Source organism: Lithobates pipiens, unplaced genomic scaffold (assembly GCF_037356315.1).
Source record: "Lithobates pipiens isolate NorthernLeopardFrog02 unplaced genomic scaffold, aLitPip1_a1.2 Scaffold_23, whole genome shotgun sequence".
Classification (NCBI taxonomy): domain Eukaryota; kingdom Metazoa; phylum Chordata; class Amphibia; order Anura; family Ranidae; genus Lithobates; species Lithobates pipiens.
The window spans coordinates 24,776,778-24,797,971 of record NW_027507785.1 but is presented as its reverse complement, the minus strand read 5'-3'; the positions used below and the strand labels follow the sequence as shown (position 1 = coordinate 24,797,971).

The 21,194-nt window shown below is 39.7% G+C and overlaps 1 protein-coding gene across 1 annotated transcript; it reads left to right on the top strand.

Annotated features, from left to right (window-relative positions):
• The first annotated feature begins 1,059 nt into the window (after positions 1–1,059).
• On the top strand, positions 1,060–2,943 carry LOC143926912 (odorant receptor 131-2-like). The gene has a single exon (XM_077450948.1). The coding sequence runs from the start codon at positions 1,060–1,062 to the stop codon at positions 1,984–1,986; it is 927 nt and encodes a 308-aa protein (XP_077307074.1). The 3' UTR covers positions 1,987–2,943.
• The last annotated feature ends 18,251 nt before the right edge of the window (positions 2,944–21,194 follow it).

The window sequence follows — 21,194 nt, the reverse complement described above, 5'->3', positions numbered from 1 at the left end:
TTTTTGAGTATCCCACTCAGTTCCCTCAGCAGTATCCAAGTTCTCCAAAAATAAAAACAACACTGCTAAACTGAACTTTGAAGAAATGTGAGTGAGCCTGTCTGCCTGACTGCAGGGAAAAGCACTTGAGGAGGACCTGGGCAATATTCCTGCGGCTCCTATGGGAGTAGTGCTACAGAAGTTAAAAACGCAAGGCTTTAAGGTTAAAATGATTTTAAGGATTACAGTGTTAAAGAGGAAGTAAACTCTCCCACTCTGATGCTTCTTTTCAGTTAGTCCATTATAGTAAGTAATTATCAGACTATAGCCACTGCATATTACTTACTGTTTAAAGAAACTTTAAAAAACGTGTTTCCAGGGGTTAGGCAGCTGCATCTTAAGTATTGTTTTTTGAGTCCACAGTGGAGTATGTTTCCGCCCTTACGTTGAGCACTTCCTGTACTGTTAACCAAGCCTCCTTCTCAATCCAACGTTTCTATGGCAACCCTGCTTCCCTGTTCATAGCTTACTTATTTCATAGTATTTACTTGTGCCGGTGTCTAATGTTTGCATTTGTCAGACTTATCAGCTTCAGCTGATAAGACTGCAGTAATGGCCAAGTTTAGACTATATGTGAGGTCACATGGTGTGTAGGAGGAAGCTCTGAGTGATTAGCAGAGTTCAGTGGTGTGCCGTAGGATGTCCTGATAACAGATAGATAAGCACATAGAGAGTGTGCCGTAAATCAGGGGAGATCTGGGCATGTTCAGTGACTTCATTCTACAGAACAACAAGGATTGCAACAATACTAAGCAAGTAAGGAGATATCTACAAGCAGTGTTCATTAGGGTTTTTTATGCTGATTTACATGGGACAAAGTTGTGGGGGAGGGTTTACAACCACTTTAAGGTCATGTTTAGTGTTAGGGAGTATTATGTCAAGCTTTAAATGTTTGTGGGAGGTTAGGTATTGAAGGTTAGTTTCATGTGGATTAGGTGTTAGGGTCAGTCTAAAGTGTTGAATTGAGATTAGCTATCTGGTTGTGTCATTCATTTTTTTCACTTTTTTCAGAAGCCGTTCATGATGAACTTAACCGTATTCAGTACTTTCAATAACATCACCTACATAAACAGCCAATACCTTCGAATGCATCAAAATGTACAGATTGGTTTCATCATCATCACCACCTTCTGCTTCTGTTTCTTCATTTACTTCATTCTAGTTCTTCTAGTGGTTTACTTCACCATTCCTCACGTCCGGGAGAACGCACGATACATCCTTTTTGCCCATATGCTCATCAACGATACAGTGTGCCTCAGCCTTGCACTCTTCCTAAGTATGGGCGTTGGACTCCTAATATATATTCCTTTACCCATCTGTTACATTCTGGTGACCTGTGCCACAGCTACATTTCGAATCACTCCATACAACTTGGCCTTCATGGCCCTGGAACGATATGTGGCTATTTGTTTACCTCTCAGACACACCATGATATGTACAGCCCAGACGTCATATGTTGCTATTGCAGCAATGTGGTTTTTTGGGTGGCTTCCCAATGTTGCTGATTTTATAGTCCTCATTTCCAGTGTTGAGATTAAATATTTCTCCCATAATATACTATGCAGACAACAATCATTACTTGTCCTGCCAGTCCAAAACACCATACAATTCTCCACCTTAATAGGAAGTTTTATTCTAGTGTCTATGGTCATTCTCTTCACCTACATCAAGGTTATGTTGATAGCTCGAAAAACTGGCTCTGGGAAGTCTTCAGCCTCCAGGGCTGGTAGAACCTTGATCCTTCATGCAGTTCAGCTCTTTCTATGTCTGCTCTCTCTAACATCTTCATTTTCAGAAATGTATCGTGGAGAATATAATTTTTTGGTGGGAATGCTCAATTTTTTGATGTTAATGTATTTGCCAAGACTTCTCAGCCCTCTTATTTATGGCATCAGAGATAAAGTGTTTAGTAAAAGCATTAAGAGGATGTATTCTACCATCAAATAAGCTCCGTGCAAACCTTAATCCTTTAAGGGTCCTCACACTTCTACCAGTTATTGTCCAAGAAAGGTTATTTTAGATTTTCTCTACCAATCATTGTCCTGTGTGCAGGCCAACTTTGATTTTGTTGGATGAACGGTTTCACAATGACTTCAGTTATCCCTTGCACAATCTGGACCATTCAGCACCTACACCAAAAATCCTTATTGGTTAGGAGGAGTACGGAGGCCACATTTTTTGTCTATAGAACAGAAATAAAAGTGTCAGGTGATCCAACCTGCTCATGTATGTGCCAACAGAAATGTACATAACCCCGTTGAAGTCACTTTGAATAGCCAACTGATGTTTTTCTTTTTTTTTTTGGACATGTTTACATATTATCTCATACTGTTTCAAAACCTTCTTTCAAAACCTTCCACGGTCTCAAAATGCCAGAGATATACTAGTGGTGGGTGCTTGAACCCTAACTATATTCCATCTCTACCATAACCACGATTTGTCTGATATTTTGATAGAAAAGTTATCCTCCTACAATGAAAAAAATTCCAGTCCCCCTGGCATTAATCAAATGGTCAAAATAAATTATTTGCTACCTAAATATAAAATAGGATATAACAGCAGAGCCTGCCCTAAAAAAATACAAACCTGGGCAACTAAGTGTAGCACCCTCCTACTTAGGTTGCTAGGATATTAGGCAAGTTTAGTTATGTTTGGCTCCTCTGTAATCAGTGGTACAGTTATTGATTTCTTTTGGCTGTTCTGGAATTCACAGGTTACAAGTTTGATTGCTCTCCCCTGACTTCTAGAAAGTTCTACAACACAGAGAGTGAAGCAACGCAAATGAGCAACATGAATATTTATGCTGCTGCAGCCAATCCCTGGGGAGGTGGGCCCAAAAGTCTGAAGAGCGGCCACTACGAGGGTTCTTGCTTCACATGAATAAATGTACACCTAGATAGAGATATGCACAACAGAAAAAATGTGTTTCATTTTGTTTTGGATTATTTTGTTTTGGATTATTTTGTTAAGTTAGTTGGGCGGCACAGTGGTGTAGTTGTTAGCACTCTCACCTAGCAGTAAGAAGGGTTGCTGGTTCAAATCCCAACCACAACACTACTTGCCTAGAGTTTGCATGTTCTCCCTGTGCCTGCGTGGGTTTCCTCCCACACTCCAAAGACATGCAGGTAGGTTAACCACTTCCCGACCGCCGCACGATGATGTACGTCGACAGCATGGCACGGGCAGGCATATGGGCGTACATGTACGTCCCTGCCTTCCCGCGGGTCAGGGGCCCGATCGGGCCCCCGCCCGGTGCCTGCGGCGGTCGGTATCCGTGCAGGAGCGATCGGTGATGAGGAGGCGGCCATTCATTCATGGCCACCCCCTCGCGATCGCTCCTGACGAATGGGACTGAAGCATTGCATCACTTCCTCTCCTGTAATGTATACACAGGAGAGGAAGTGATGTAATCTCTCCTCCGTGTCGGTATTTTTCGTTCCGGCACCGAGGAGAGAGCATCGGTGAGTTGCACAAGCACTACACTACACAGTAGAACATGCCAGGCACACTCACACCCCCCCGATCACCCCCCCAATTACCCCTGCTCCCCCAGTCACAGTGACACCAATGCATTTTTTTTTTTTTTTGCATTGGTGTCATTTGTGACTGTAATAACTGTTAGGGCAGTTAGGGTTAGTCCCCTTTAGTTCTAATGTACCCCCCTAACCCCCCCAATAAAGGTTTAACCCCGTGATCACCCCCGTCGCCAGTGTCACTAAGGCTGGGTTCACATTGCAGCGGTTTATGAGAACGGATGTGATTCGCACCGCACTGCAGTGCAAATCACATCCGATCTCTGCGATTCGAGTTCAGCCATTCGCCGCACCCGCCGCAAATTCGCACGGGACCCTTTTTTTGGTCCGCAGCAGAATCGGATCGCATGGGTGTTCACACCATGCGATCCGAGTTTGCAGATCGCACTGCGATATGCGAACTGATCTGGGGGTGTCATTAACATTTCACTGACACTCCTAGCAGTTCGCATAGGGCAGTGTGAACTGCCACCGGGAGGCATGCGATGCGGGAACCCGCCGCGGATTCGTGGCGTTCCGGCATCACTCCAGTGTGAACCCAGCCTAATAAGCGATCATTTTTCTGATCGCTGTATTAGTGTCACAGGTGACGCTAGTTAGGCAGGTAGGTATTTAGGTTCGCCGCAGCTTTTTATAGCGCCAGGGACCCCCATATACTACCGCATAAAGCCCCCTGATTGCCCCCTAGTTAACCCTTTCACCAGTGATCACCATATAACTGTTACAGGTGACGCTGGTTGGTTAGTTATTTTTTTGTAGTTTCAGGGCACCCGCCATTTATTACCTAATAAAGGTTTAACCCCCTGATCACACGGCGGGTGTCATTTGTGACTGTAATAACTGTTAGGGCAGTTAGGGTTAGCCCCCTTTAGTTCTAAGGTACCCCCCTAACCCCCCCAATAAAGGTTTAACCCCGTGATCACCCCCCGTCGCCAGTGTCACTAAGGCTGGGTTCACATTGCAGCGGTTTATGAGAACGGATGTGATTCGCACCGCACTGCAGTGCAAATCACCTCCGATCTCTGTGCGATTCGAGTTCAGCCATACAGATAGTATGGCTGAATTCGCGTTGCACCCGCCGCACCCGCCGCAAACTCGCACGGGACCCTTTTTTTGGTCCGCAGCAGAATCGGATCACATGGGTGTTCACACCATGCGATCCGAGTTTGCAGATCGCACTGCGATATGCGAACTGATCTGGGGGTGTCATTAACATTTCACTGACACTCCCAGGGGTTCGCATAGGGCAGTGTGAACTGCCGCCGGGAGGCATGCGATGCGGGAACCCGCCGCGGATTCGTGGCGTTCCCACATCGCTCCAGTGTGAACCCAGCCTAATAAGCGATCGTTTTTCTGATCGCTGTATTAGTGTCACAGGTGACGCTAGTTAGGCAGGTAGGTATTTAGGTTCGCCGCAGCTTTTTATAGCGCCAGGGACCCCCATATACTACCGCATAAAGCCCCCTGATTGCCCCCTAGTTAACCCTTTCACCAGTGATCACCATATAACTGTTACAGGTGACGCTGGTTGGTTAGTTATTTTTTTATAGTTTCAGGGCACCCGCCATTTATTACCTAGTCTCACTAGTGTACCCCTAAATTTAGGGGTGTCTACTTTCCAAAATGGGGTCATTTGGGGGGGGGGGGTTTGTGCCATCTTGGCATTTTATGGCCTTCAAAACTGTAATAGGTAGTGAGAAGTGAAATCAAAAATTTACGCCCTTAGAAAGCCTGAAGGCGGTGCTTGGTTTTCGGGGCCCAGTACGCGGCTAGGCTCCCAAAAAGTACCACATATGTGGTATCCCCGTACTCAGGAGAAGCAGCAGAATTTATTTTGGGGTGTCATTTCACATATGCCCATAGCATGTGTGAGCAATATATCATTTAATGACAACTTTGTGTAAAAAAAAAAAAATATATATTTTTTTGTCATTATTCAATCGCTTGAGGCAAAAAAATAAAATATTCAATGGGCTCAACATGCCACTTATCAATTTCCTTAGGGGGTCTACTTTCCAAAATGGGGTCATTTGGGGGGGTTTTATACTGCCCTGCCATTTTAGCACCTCAAGAAATGAGATAGGCAGTCGTAAACTAAAAGCTGCGTAAATTCCAGAAAACGTACCTTAGTTTGTAGATGTGACAACTTTTGCGCAATCCAATAAATATACAGTTATTGACTTTTTTTTTACCAAAGACATGTGGCTGAATACATTTTGGCCTAAATGTATGACTAAAATTGAGTTTATTGGATTTTTCTAATAACAAAAATTCATTTACCAGCAAAATGGTCCGGTCTGAAAGTGGTTAATTGGCTTCTGTCCAAAATTGGCCCTAGTATATAAATGGGATTATGAACCTTGGATTGTGAGCTCCTTGAGGGTAGGAACTGATGTGAGTGTGCAATGTACAGGGATTGGGACAATTGTAGACACTCACTCAGGTTGGACTGGTGTCTTTATTCAACCTTACTAACTATGTAATCATTTTGTTTCGGCATGTTTGTTATGTTAGAATGATTATTTTTGAAATTCATGCTTTCATACTTTGGAGCATGTTTTGTATATTAATTTTAAAATTGATTCGAAATTCTAATTTATTTGAAAGTCGAATCTCGGAAGGTGGCTTTATTCGTTCTATTTTATTCTATTCTGTTTTATTCTATTCTATACATTTTTTTTCTATTATATTCTTTTCTATTCTAATTGAATCTATTATTTTATATTCTATTATTTTGTTTTATATTCTATGCTTTTTTTTCTATTCCATTCTGTTTTATTTTATTCTTTTCGATTACATTCTTTTTTTTTTATTTCTATTCTACTCTATTCTGCTTTATTCTATTCTATTGCATTTTTTCTATTCTATTCTATAAAGCAGCTTAAAGTAATACTAAAGTCTTGTTTTTTTTTCTTGTTTGTTAAAAATAACAAACGTGTTATACTTACCTGCTCTGTTCAGTGGCTTTTGCACAGAGCAGCCCAGATCCTCCTCTTCTCTCTAGCCCCTTCCTCCTGTTGAGTGCCCCCCATAGCAAGCAGCTTGCGATGGGGGCATCCAAGCCCAGCCGCAACTCCCTGAGTCCATTCAGACATGGAGGCACAGCCCGGCCCCACCTCCATTCTCTCTTCATTTGTTCACTGACTTTGCTTGACAGCAGGAGCCAATGGCTCTGCGCTGCTGTCACAGCCAATGAGGAGGGGAGTCCCAGGCAGCCAAGTCTCTTGTGCAACATCGCTGGATAAAAAGGGGGCTCAGGCACACAGAAGGTTTTTTTATCTTAATGTATAGAATGCATTAAGATAAATAACCTTCTGCCTTTACAACCACTTTAAGTAGGAATCATCATCTTATTAATTTCAAACTCATTTTCAAATTTCAATTCAAATTCATTTTCGAATTTGGATAATTTGTGTCATTATAATTTATTTTGAATTCTTTAAAATGTGTTACTATTGTGATTTGGAAATTTGGATACATCCGAATCTCCGAATAACGAAAGCTTTGTCCAAATTTCACTTCGTAACTAAACAAATTGCACATGTCTACTGCTAGATGGAAATGAAGAGCAATGAGTGAGTGAGAGTTTATTGTGTGTGACATGTTGGAGAAATTCCCATAGGTTTGGCGGATTGAAACACCATTATGTTCTATGCCCGTCATATTTTATTTATTATTCTTGTCTTTTTAGCAATACACATGTAGGTTTCAGCTTTTTATGTATTATAATTATTAGCTGCGGCCATCTGTGTTTGAATTTAAATATGGAGTTTTCATTTTCTGTTTGCCCTTAATGTACACACTTGGTGGGTATGTTATTTTCGTTTTTTCCCTCAACTAAGATGGTGCTGGTTATCTTTAGCCTGGGACTCAGACCGAGGCTGGTTTCTTTCATGTATATATTGCGGTGCGTCAGGACCCCTTGACGATGTCCTATTGATGACGAAACACGTAGGGAAGAGGATCGATGTACCGATGTCACAGAAGCCACGGGCTGTTTTCCATGCCAGTCGGCTCACGTTTTATGCTGAACTTTTTTCACATCTGCCGAGGAGTCCCCTGTGTGCCAGAGATATCTCAGGCTTGGTGTAGCCCCCTGTAGTAAGGGACCACCTTGTTCCAGTAAGTGGCAGTGGGTTTTTTGTGGTGGAGGTTTTTCACATGTCACTTTCTGTGGAGGATCCGGTGCTATATTACCATTGAAAAGTCACAAATATATACGTGGATTTTGGTTTCCATATGATCTGATTTTACATTATTACACATGATCACTATTTGTGGACTTCTTTCTTGCAGTCACATGATTCATTAAGTCTGTTAAATCGGACCTCAGTTTAGTTTTTTCTATATTTATTTAATTAATAGCACTTATTCTTTACATCACTATTAAGCATTGACAATTTATTTCATATTATATTGTCACGATTTAAATTCATTTATGAATTTTTGTAGCACATTTATATCTTTGAGTTGTAAGTTAATGTGCAATGATATATTTAGCGCAGCTCCCTTTTTGAATAGTCAAATGGCTTCAAACATGCATGGGACGAACATAGATCTATACTTAGACAAAAGCAAAAAACAAAAAGAAACAAAAAACAAACAAATAATTAAATAAAAAGAAAAAAAACGATAAACAAAAAAATAAAAAAATGGGCAAACTCGATGGACTACTTGTTCTTTTTCTGCTGTCAGTTTTTTATGTCATGAAATTTTTTTATGTTGCCATCTGCTGTCGGATTTCACTATTTTGTAGCATTTGAAGTTTTATTTTGTATACCTTGAGAATGCAAAAAAATAAATAAAAAAATAAATCAAGCCTCGTATTTCTGCACACAACCACATAATGAACAAAGAATGTCATCAGCTCCCTTAAAGAACAACCACCTCAATACTGAACACTTTCACCCCCTTTCTGCCCAGGTCATTTTTAAGTTTTCAGAGCTCCCATACTTTACATGACAATTACTTAATCATGCAGCATTGTACCTAAATTAAATTCTTACCATTATTTTTTTTAGACAGGTTGAGCTTTCTTTTGGTAGTGTTGAATTACTACTGAGTGTTTTATTTTTTGCTATAAAAGGGGAAAAAATCCAGAAAATTAAAAAAAAAAACACACACTTTTCTTTTCACGCCCCTGATGATGGCAAACGTATGATGAAACGCATTGGCATGAGACCAGACATGATGTCACCACGCTTCTCGGCCGCTTGATATTCTGTCTATGGCCATTGCTGCAGCATATATATGACTACACACTTGTTTGTATCATTAATCATATGAGTGCATCTTTTATATTCAATAAACCATCTTATATACAGTATCATGCTATGATTCTTTATATTTTAATGCATATGCATCAAGTATGAGTTTGTGATTTGAAGCACGTCAGGACCGCCAGCACCTTTATGGATACACCTGGGAAAGGTTTCCCCCACTGCGTTGTTGGCTTTTGCATTAGTTTGGAAGCCACCACATTCTGGTAAGATGCCATCCTTTGCATTTGGAGGTGTTTTACACAGAGGATCTGGGGAAGCTGGCTCTCTTATGCACATAATCATCTGTTATACCCCTCATGTGTTGGATTATGATCTGTTGGGACACTGGATTTTAGTTTTTTTTTCTTCTTTTATTGACTTTTGATAATTTTGGATGCTTTTTGGACTTTTTTTGATGAACATATTATTATATCCATTTTTTGTGTGAAAGATGTTACAGAGTCTACAAACGATGGTGTATATACTGTACTGTTGTGAGTGTGGTATGGAATATTAATAATTGTTGGAAGGCAACATGTCATATTTCTGGAGTGTCAGAAACCATGAAACAGACTGAGACAGAAGTACAATCAAATCACACTTGTTTATTAATAAAAATAAAAAGGTAAATATAAAAAAGCGTAGTCAAGCATAGCCAGAGTCCAGTAGCCAGAGCGGGTAGTCAGCCAGTCCAAAGTTCATTAACCAGATCGGGAAATCAGCCAGGCCAGAAGTCGGGGATCCAAGGAGAGCAACTGCAAGCAGGATAAGAAGCCAGGAGGGATGTCAGCAAGCCAGTCTTGAAACAAACAGCAGGAGATGGTTCCTTGTGATGTGACCAAACGTGAAGGCAAAGGAAAAGTGAGCTGGAAGGCTTTAAATAGGCAGGTCAGACGAGCATCATCAGGAACAGCTGGTAACTGTGGAAAGAGAAGAGAGCTGGCGGCCAGCCCTGACATGGAGTTTCTAAGTATTTGTTTCCTATTCCCAAAGATCAGCCATGCTGATACTTGCAGTTCCATGGCTTTAAATGGTAAAGGTTTGATCTTCTTTCTGCTTGATACAACCAAGCATTTGCTTTCCTGGGGGCGGTCTGGATTGCCGTTTCTCAGCTCTTGGCTCCGGACCATCTGTTGCTATAACGCAAACTTGAAAGGGACCATAGCTGACCATAGCTGACAAGATGATTGATGAATGTCCTGCTACAGAAGATCAAAAGATCAAAGGCTTTGAAGATTGACCTAGGTACAAGACATGATACATGGACAATGCTGCCCCTAGAGGCCAATACAGCAGGACGGACAGTAATATAAGATATTAAAAGGACTACCCCTTGGCAATAACTCATTGGACAGGAGGCTAGTGAGGATGGTTACGAATTCGTCTGAATGAATCTGTATTTAAGGGCACACAGGAAGGAATTCATCCCTTTTCGCTGTAGGTCCAAGCCCTCCTTAGTATTTTATGTTAGCGTTTTCCTATTTTTTTGTGAAATAAATAAGACTTTGTTTTATTAAGCCATGTGCTTGGTCTCAAAGCTAACCTTGTTTTATTGTGATATCAACAGTAGCATATCATCAGAGTTTTAGCTAACTAGGGGATTAGAAGTTAATACATAGATGCAATAGATAGGTGGAATCCGTAACCACCCTTAAATAATAGTTATTTGCACTGATTACTTCAATAATACATATGGGGAATTTGAATTACTTAAAATTTTAGTGTTTTGTTCAGACAATCAGTAACATACCACAATAATTTCCTGGGTTCATTCATCTATGGGGAATTCTTACCAGCGTATATTTGACAAATAACCCAAGGGCAGCCCAAATCACTATGTTAAAAAAATTGCAGAAATCGTGCTTCCTATAATTTTCCCTTCACACAGTATTGGATGTGCTAAAATGTATACAGTAAGATACAATTCCTATGATTTTGGGAAGAGAACAATATTATCAATAATTATATGGGCAGTATCTCTCCACCGTTTAAAGGAAAAGATGTATATTCAATCCGTCCTAGCAGCAATAGCCAGCGAGATGGGGAGTGGTTGCATATTACCAAATCTGTGTACGTCTAGAGGGGGTAGGTCAGCGTTTGGATCTGTGGTCTCTTTCTATGGCACCTCACCTTTATACCATCTTGGAAAATAAACTCATAAAATTATAATAAGCTTAGCCCAGAAGGTATGGCTTATTTTCCATTGGTTGGAAAAATCTAATGATTTACTTTGGTGAGTTCAGGTAATATCACCTTCAACCACTAGGCATGTCTGAGGGCAGAAAAACATGTTCTGAACTATCTGTTAAATAATATGTTCTATTTTCATAATGTGTATCTGTGTGTATATCGGTGCTGGAATATATATATATATATATATATATATATATATATATATATATATATATATATATATATATATATATATATATATATATTATTTAAGTACTCTGATAACTGGTCCAATATAAAATACACTCAGTATAATTTTGATTCAATCAATGTCACATAAAATGGTTATATATACGGATAAATGTATAATTCTTGTATATCCTGTGAATACTTGTTTATCTAGGAAAACACATGCTATATGTATCTTTTTTATACAGTTATAGTCACGATTCGTATGTCTTTCATAACATTGATTGCCATTTTAAAACAATACATACTTCTAATTTGTTCTTACATCTAAGTCTTATGTTTTTACCCTACGACAGAATTATCATTGGGTCAATAGACACTAAAATCATAATTGTATCTATGTCCTGGAATATAATATATAATTTCAGTGACTTATAATCAAATACAGGTATTTTAAAATAATGCTGAATGCACAACTTTCAAATGTCTTCCTAAAAGTGTTTTGAAGTGAACTTTGGACAGACTCAATGAAAATTTAGATAGAGTTAAGCTGTATACACAATTCCTAGAGTCTAAACAATGGGTTCCATTAGATAAAGGTGATTTTTCTGTGAGAACAATCCAGTTACATATCTGTGTAACTTTTTATGGCAGTGTTGAGTCTATCCTTTTATCTACCCAACAAGGACAGGTAAATATCTTTGATTTCTGCTTTGCAATGAGTTGATTGTCTGAAGAACCAGCTTCTCTCTATTCTTGTTTTAAGTGGTCTTGAGAGGAGAACAAAACAGGTAAATAACTTTTGGTTTTGTGAAAAGGGGCACTATTGTTCAGGTGACTTTGTTTCAACATAAAAATAAGGTTTGTGTATTGACCTCCACCCTCCACTTGGAGATGAAGATTCACTCAACCTTTTCTGGTGGGGGGGGGGGGGGGGCGCTCCTCTGGTATGGCGACTCCTGAGCTGAGTGTTTCATGAATTTTGAAAGTTTTTATGTATCCCAGCCATGACATATTTGAAAATAGATCAATCCTGATGCACTGACGGCTTATCTTCATTTTCCCTAAAATGCCAGCACAGTACAATCTTCCCTCAAATTACTCTTTTTGGAAAGTAGACAGGACAAGATGCTTAGTAAAAGGCATGGTGAGTTTTTGTAGTTGTAATTTTTTTGTCATAATTTTTTGGAAAATGAAGAAATTTAATAAAATCTGTTTTGTCTCACGTACAGCATAGGCATACTTACAATTACACCCCCAAAACAAATTATGCCACTCCTCCCAATAATGAAGATATCACATGTAAGAATTTTTCACAGCCTGGGCCCAAAATCCAAGGAGCACCTTCATTCTTTCTAGGGGCATAAACTATGCATCTTTTTTACTGACTACCACCAAGACAGTGAAAACCCCCATAAACTTATGACATTTTGGAAAGCAAACACCACAAAGTATTTTCTAAGAGGCATAGTGAGTCTTTTGAAGAGTTCATTCAGCTGCCAGGAAGAGACAGTTCCAGGAAGATGGCAGAAGAGACACCCTGTAAGGGGAACCTACTTGTAAGCAGGTTGTGAATTTAGCCAGTTCGTTTGGTGTTCTCCAGGCTGGGGGTAGGAGATAAGACCTTTAATTTGCTTTTTAGTGGATCTTTTTGTTGAGTCCAGCCCACTGGTCCTGTGAGGAGTGATGCCGCTCCAGGCATAGTATCCCAAATAAACGCCCACCCCACTCAAACCTTCAGGTGCAGACTCTAAAAACATGTAAATGTTACCGGCCTCAAAATGTGAATTAAGAGAGCCGATGATTGTAGACGCGATGAGATAAGGTGATCAGCTTGTAGTGGACTGCAAATAATAACACAAACAGCATGAGATATGACCACTGACTTTATGGCTGGAAGTAGTTTAATTTTTACATAACAATACATCTTTTATTTATTTTTATTTTTTTTTATTTATTTATCTTTCATTTTTATAGTCACATGTTTATAACCATTAACAATATATATAATACCGATTTTAACTAAAGTATTTTAACACGTAGTTACAACAATGAACATTATTATATTTTAATAACATATACATATCCCTATTATTCAGTGTTATAGATAATTATCTTTATCTCTCTGGTACATTTTAAGTGTGCAATAATCATACTAGCAATGCATTGCTTTAATACAAATATTTTCATGGTAGTACTCTTTTTTTAACCACTAGATGGTGCACATTGCATGTCTGTATGATGCAATACATAAACTTTACATACAATAGGTTTTTTTCTATATTAAATAACAGAAAACATGTGCTTCTATAAATCTATGCAATTTCCAATAAATCAGGTTTAAATATACCTATTTAGAAAGGTTTAGTGTTTATCATAGACATTTGTTCTGACTAATGCAGTATTTTCATGTTCTTATGCACTTTTCCCTTGTTTCTGACACATGCTGTTCTAAACTTCTAATTAAAGCAAAACTATAGCATAAAATCTGCTGAGACTTTTTCTGCATCTGCTCAAGATGTTTAGGAATCTTTCTATCACAGGTTAATACAGATTAGGAACGATTTAGAGTACATACCTGCAAAGAATCACACAAACAGCATGAGATATGACCACTGACTTTATGGCTGGAAGTAGTTTAATTTCCAGTCACATGGTGTGTGGCCTTATATAGACTCTGTTTGTGTACCTTCTCTGCCATCTACTGGTTATTAATAGAATAGAAGGGAGATGTTTAGAAATATAAAAAAAAAATGAATATGTACTTTGCTTTGGGGTGTCTGTTTTGTGACCATATAAACCCCAGTCCGTCACACTCTCCCCTCCTTCAGTTAATGGCTCCCGACATTATACTCAATTGGTATCTGAACACTATTTAGTGATTTAAGTAACCCAAATAGGTACTTGTTGCCACCAAGGAGCTACGTTAACTACCTGGCATGTCATGGGAGTAGCTAGCATTGTAGGAGTTTGTATGGTGTGAACCTGACTTGGTCTGTATCTTGGCTGACCTAGTGTGTCATATGTAAAGATCTCTTTAGGCTTAACTTGTCTGGTAGATCTTCTGACAGGAGTTGAGTCTTCTCCATCAACATCATTCTCCATTTGCATATCTTGGTTCACAGGTAAGTCTTGACTTAATGAGGGTAATTCTGCAGTGTCTAGTCCCACCATGTCTGTAGCCCAGATTTGGTCGCCAACTACTGTTCCATCATTTTGTTCTTGTTCAAGATTGGGTGTGGTAGTTGTAGGATAGAACTCTTCAGCAGAAACTCTTAATGGAATTTTCTGTACGTTTTGAGATTTTGGTTGAGACACAACACAATCAGGACTTTCTGTAGTCTCTGGTATATAAGGATAATACCATCTTTCTTCATCTGAACATTCCTCCTCCTGGTCCAGATCCATTCTGGTATCCTGGTATTCTGGTATCCTTTCTGTTACTTGATTGTCTTTGTTTCATCGGTACTCTTGGAATGTGTCCTTCAATTGGTAGGTCATTTACTGGTAGTAAAAGATTTCTGTGCAGTACTCGAATAGTCTTTTTACCACTTTCAGGCTGAATTTTGTACACAGGCCCATCTTTGATTCTTTCTACCACTTTGTGTACTGATTCTTCCCAGTATGAACAGAATTCAACCAGGTCCTCCTCTTTCAGAGAGATTTCGTACTAAGACCCGATCACCCGGTTGAAGAGGTGCTCCTTTTATCTTTTTGTCATAGTACTTCTTCCCTTTAGCAGATGATTTTTTGCTATTCTCGGATGCGATTTTGTAAGCTTCTTGCATTCTAGATGCCCATTTCTGAGTAAATGTTGGTTGACTTTCTGATTCCTTTTCCAAATTTAGGTTGAGCATTAGGTCAATTGGCAAACGAGGAGATCTTCCATACAATAGAAAGAATGGCGAGTATCCTGTGGCTTCATGCCTGGTGCAATTGTATGCATGAACCATATGTGGAAGATGTTCTTTCCAATCTGACTTTTTCTCTTCCTCTAAGGTGCGAAGCATCTGTAACAAAGTACGGTTCAGTCTCTCCACTGGGTTACCCTGTGGATGGTATGGAGTAGTTCTTGAATGAGAAATCCCTGCCAATCGTTGCAATGTCTGAAATAAGTTGTTTTCAAATTCTCTTCCTTGGTCATGGTGGAGTTTCTCTGGATAGCCAAAACGTGGTATGAAATCTTGAAAGATCTTTTCTGCCGCCGTTTTTCCAGATTTGTTCTTAGTTGGATACGCTTGTGCAAAGCGTGTGAAATGGTCAACTATTACAAGTATATACTCATATCCTCCTTTGCTTTTCTCCAAGTGAAGATAATCAATGGATACTAACTGCAAAGGTGAACTGGTAGTAATCGAACCCATAGGTGCTCTTTCGGTGATATTTGGACGCTTTAGTGTGATGCAGCTGCACTTCTTCAGCACATATTCATCAATATCTTTTTGCATAAATGGCCAGTAAAATCGTTCACGTGCTAGGTGGGTTACCTTGTCAGTACCAATGTGACCCATGTCATCATGAAGATTTCTTAAGACCAATGGTTTTAACTTTTCTGGTAGAACTAGCTGTTTTCGGGTTCCAGAGTGTCGGTAGAGGATTCCTTCATCGACTCTGAGTTTATTCCATTCATGTATCAAACGTCTTGTTTTGCTGGTCATACTCTCCTTTTCTTTGTGGTTTGGAATCCAGTCGTTCTCCTTAAGCCAGACCACTTCTCTAATGTTGGTATCGTCTTGTTGTAATGCTCTGATATTCTCCTGAGTCATTGGGCAGATTGTCTGTCCTTTCAGCAATTCTTCGGCCACATCACTTTCTGAGTGAAGAGTCAATGAAGCCACCCATAATGCCTCTTCTTCGTCAACAGCTTTGCTCCCTTGCCACATAGCTGACACAACCTCAGATGATACTCACACAGATTCTTCGTGAGTTCCACCGGAAATCGTGACAGTGTATCTGCGTCTGCATTCTGTTTACCTGGCCTTTACTTGATATCGAAGTGGAAATCAGCCAACTCGCCAACCCAGCGATGACCCACAGCATTCAGTCTGGCAGTACTCAATACATATGTCAATGGGTTGTTGTCTGTGTAAACGGTGAATGTTGGAGCGTAGTACAAGTAATCTCTGAATTTGTCACAGACTGCCCACTTGAGAGCTAAAAACTCAAGTTTACCAGAGTGAAGATGGTAATTGCGCTCTGCTGGAGTCAATGTTCTGGAGCCAAACCCAATAACACAAAGTTTTTCTCCTTGTCGTTGGTATAGTACAGCACCTAGGCCTTCATTGGAAGCATCAGTGTGTAAGACGAAGGGTAAATCAAAATCAGGGTATGCTAGAATTGGTGGATTGGTTAGCATGTCCACCAGTCTGGATACTACAGCTTGATGTTTGGGTGTCCATTGAATCAGTGTTTTAGATGGCACTTGTGCTTTGTTCCCGTTTTTCTTTGTAGATTCCCTCCGATTGTTTTTGGGGATGGATGTAGCAGATTCTTTCTCAGTGTTCTGCAAAAGTTCATACAGTGGTTTAGCAAGTCGAGAGAAATCTTGAATGAAGGACCTGTAGTAGCTCAGGAATCCTAACAAAGATCTGACTCCTCCCACTGTTTTTGGTTCTTTCCTTTTCAAATGTAATACCGCTTCAAGATCTTTTGGGTCAATTTTTATGCCTTCTTCTGACACCATTCGTCCAAGGTATCGAATCTGTCGTTTAAAGAGTTCACACTTCTTCGGTCTAAGTTTGATACCATGTTCACGCATTCGACTAAGCACTTGCCTAATATCATTGACATGCTCCTGAAAAGTTTTGGAGTAGCAAAGTACGTCATCCAAGTATGGAGAACAACATTTGTCTCTGATGCCCTCTAATACATTCTCCATGCATCTCTGAAAAGCTGCTGGGGCATTCGTTAATCCAAATGGAATACGGTTCCACTCCAGGAGTCCCCAGGGGGTGCTGAAAGCCGTCAGATGTCTGGAGTCTTCATGCACAAAGCCTTGATGATACGCACTACCCTGGTCCAGGATTGAGAACCACGTAAATCCTCCTAAGCTATCCAGCAGATCTTGTATTCTGGGTAGTGGATGTCTATCTGGGATAGTCTTTCGGTTTAACTCCCTAAAGTCAACACATAGTCGTAGGCTACTGTCCTTCTTTCGAACACAAACAACTGGTGATGAGTATGCGGAAGAAGATTTTGTTACCCAACCTCGGTCAAGAAGGTTTTGGATATATTCTTTCACTTCTTTGTATAGGGGTTTCAGTATCGAATTGTAGCGTTTCTGGACAGGAGTTTCATCTTTCAGGTTTATCCTCAGTTTCAGGTTAGGGATGCATCCTATGTCTCCCTCATCTCGAGCAAAGACATCTGATTCATCATATAACATTTGTCTTGCTATCTCCTGTTCTTCTTCTGAGAGATCTTCCAAATTTACAGGTGGATGCCACTTAACAGATTTGTTAGTGGGTAGCTGATTTCCAGTGTCCACTTGATTCAACTGGTTTACATGAAACACCCTTTTCTTCTGGTCAATTCCCTTTCCATCGTCTTTGTTTGGAGACAATGGTAGAATCTCAGCTGCTGGAGAAATGGTACCCAATACTGTTCTGGGTGGAAGGTAGATGTCATGTTGAGCACGGTTCAGTATAGGTATCTTCACCAGTTTAGAGAACCCATTTGGCACATCTACCACTGAAGGAAATAGTTCAAGTCCTTCCTCGACTGGATATTCGGGAAGTGGTTCAAATGGCATGATTCCTCCTTTCGGCCACGCTCTAATTCTACATTTGACTTCACAGAGCTCGCCTCCTTTAATCTGGAGTCCCTTCTTCCCCACTTTGACCATACGACTATCGAATATTTCTCCTGGGTCAGTTGCTTGACTGACAGCATTGACAATGTTATTCGCTACACTCTGTCTTACTTTCATAGCTTCACTCAGCAAGATAGTCAGGTTTTGGGTGCTGTTTGGTCGGTCACGGTTTTCTCTGATCAATTCTTCGATAACATTAAACCCAAGAATTGGATTGTCATTACAGCAGTCACTCACCAGCATTGGCACATAAATGGCTAAGTTTCCATGTCCACTACTTTCGAATTCCAGGCAGACTTCAATCCACCCGATGAATGGAATGATAGAACCATTTGCAGCTGTAATGGATAAGTTGTCATCACAAAGTAAATCTTGTATGTGCCTAATGGAGACGCTGGGTAGAAACTTTTCTAACCATGCCTTCCCGACAATGCTGACCTGAGCTCCTGTATCCATCAACATGTCAACCGGTACACCATTCATCTGACATGACAGTAGGCATTTTCCTCCAATTAATTGTGCTACGTGTTGTTTGGAGAATCCATTCTCTTTTGGGAGTGTTCTAGTTGACCGGTGGGTGAATACCCTGTTTACCTTAGCATGGGACAGATCATTTGAGGTGGTCACTGGTTGTCCCTTTCCCAGTGACCGTCTGTCGTTTCCCGACTGCCTTCTTTTCTTCAAGCAATCAACCGCTCTGTGTCCTGTCCAACCAGAGTAGAAACAATGGTAGCAGTTCTGACTCTCTCGTTTAATGCAATCATCACACCTGGGCTTGCAGTGAGTTGTATCTGGAACTTGAACATTGGTTAGTGGCTTAGTCATTTGGTTTCCAACAATAGGAGTTAGCTTCATCATCTTTTCCAGGTTCTTTGTGAGAGCAGAGACCTGTGTTGTTAGTTCCATTAATGCAGTGTGATTTGCTTTAACATCTCCCTCAACTCTCTGTTGCAAGGTGTCTTTTTCACTATTCCCTGGTGTCTGTGATGAATGAACAGTAAGAGGTTTATGTTTAGGTGCACTGTTTAAGCGTCTCTGCCTTTCTGTTTCCTCATCAACTGATCTGGTGACTTGCTCTATGATAAAGTCATCTGTTACTGTCAAATCAGACACGTAAGGCTTGATATCTCGTCTAACATTAGAATTTTTCTCATTTAGTCCCTGATACAGTGTATGAAGGAATATGCCTTGCACCAGTTTTTTGTCATAGTTAAACTCTTGCCTATCATGTTGTGATGTAGACAGAACTTTTTGTTTTAACCCCAATAGCCTGTAAACAAATTGTTGTGCTGTTTCTCTTTCTTGCTGGGTAGCATTGCTAAGGTCCTGAAATAACTCATTACCACTTCGTTCTCTCATATGTGACTTCAAAAACCTTTTCAATTCAGCAACAGTAAGATCATCTTTGTCAGTCAACATATCTTTAAAATTACCAGGTTTGATTATTCTCAACACTGTGCGTATAATTTCAGATTCAGGGAATTTTTCTGTTAGACCCTCGTCAATTTGTCTGCACACGCTACTGTAACTCATGTCCGAACCATGATCTGAAATTACACCATGCATTTTAAATTCTCTACGTGGCAATAAAGCAACAACATCAGTTAACCTCACCACCTCCGATACCTGTTCAGTCCTTGCAGTCCCACCACTTATTTTTTTTTGCAGTGGTTGCAATGTCCACAGTTGGTGTACTTTCCTTGTTAAGTTTTAGTTCATTGATCTTGTCTTGGATAATGAGTAGGTAAGACATACCTTGATCTTCCAACTTTTCCAGCTGATCACTTCTCAAGTAGTCTTCAATAAATTCAACAAGTTCCATTTCGTTGGTACCAGTCACTGATGGAACGTCCACGTCTCTTTCATCTTCCAGCGTAATAGCGAGGCTATGCAGCTGTTCTTCATTAAGCAGATGAATTTGTTTCTGGATATCCCACATCAGCGCACGATGAGGAGACGCCATCCCTGTTGCAATCTGAAGACTTGCACTCACGAGGCAGAAGACACTCACGACTCTCCTTGTAGCTCTGTAGCAGGCTCACGCTTGTCTCGCACTTCCTTCTCACTGGTAACACAACGAATCCCGGCACACGAGCCCCCAAAATGTTACCGGCCTCAAAATGTGAATTAAGAGAGCCGATGATTGTAGACGCGATGAGATAAGGTGATCAGCTTGGCGTGGACTGCAAAGAATCACACAAACAGCATGAGATATGACCACTGACTTTATGGCTGGAAGTAGTTTAATTTTTACATAACAATACATCTTTTACATTTTTATAGTCACATGTTTATAACCATTAACAATATATATAATACCGATTTTAACTAAAGTATTTTAACACGTAGTTACAACAATGAACATTATTATATTTTAATAACATATCCCTATTATTCAGTGTTATAGATAATTATCTTTATCTCTCTGGTACATTTTAAGTGTGCAATAATCATACTAGCAATGCATTGCTTTAATACAAATATTTTCATGGTAGTACTCTTTTTTTCTTTTCAAATGTTTTTATTGAGATTTTTAGCAGAGTTAGTTACAACAAGGGTTACAAAACAAAAAAAAATAATATATAGTAATAAAAGTAACATAACACAGTATAATGTAGTGACAGGGTTTTCTCAGCATAATATAGCATAGAAACAAATAATCCACAATAAAGAATAAAGTAGTATTCCTAAGTATCTAATATTCATAGTCATAAAGGGACTCGAACAAGAGTAAGTCTCTTAGAATTTGTATAATAAAGTCCGTAATATAATTATTGTAAGATTTATAAATAGCGATATGGATAATGGCCACTTCTGGACCCCAAGACACCCCTCACAGGGATCTATCTGTGTCTTGGAGTACCTAGGCCAACATCCTAAAGGAAATTCAAACACAGTAGTTATCTTTTATGAAGGAAAATAAAGATCTATTCTTACTCCGCAGCTCAATTCAGATAAACAAATATGTGATATATTTGTCACTTTGCTATGAAATTATTTTTAAAGCCATCCAAAAAAAAAATATTAAAACGCACAGGAGTTCTTTCTTCTATATGATTAAAGAATCAGCATTATCTAAATTGTGGAAGTATAATTTTTGTACCATGTACTCCAAGGTTCCCATAGTTGTTGTTCCTTAATATATAGGGATTTCTCATTAGGAAATAACAATTCATAGGAGTGGTGGAG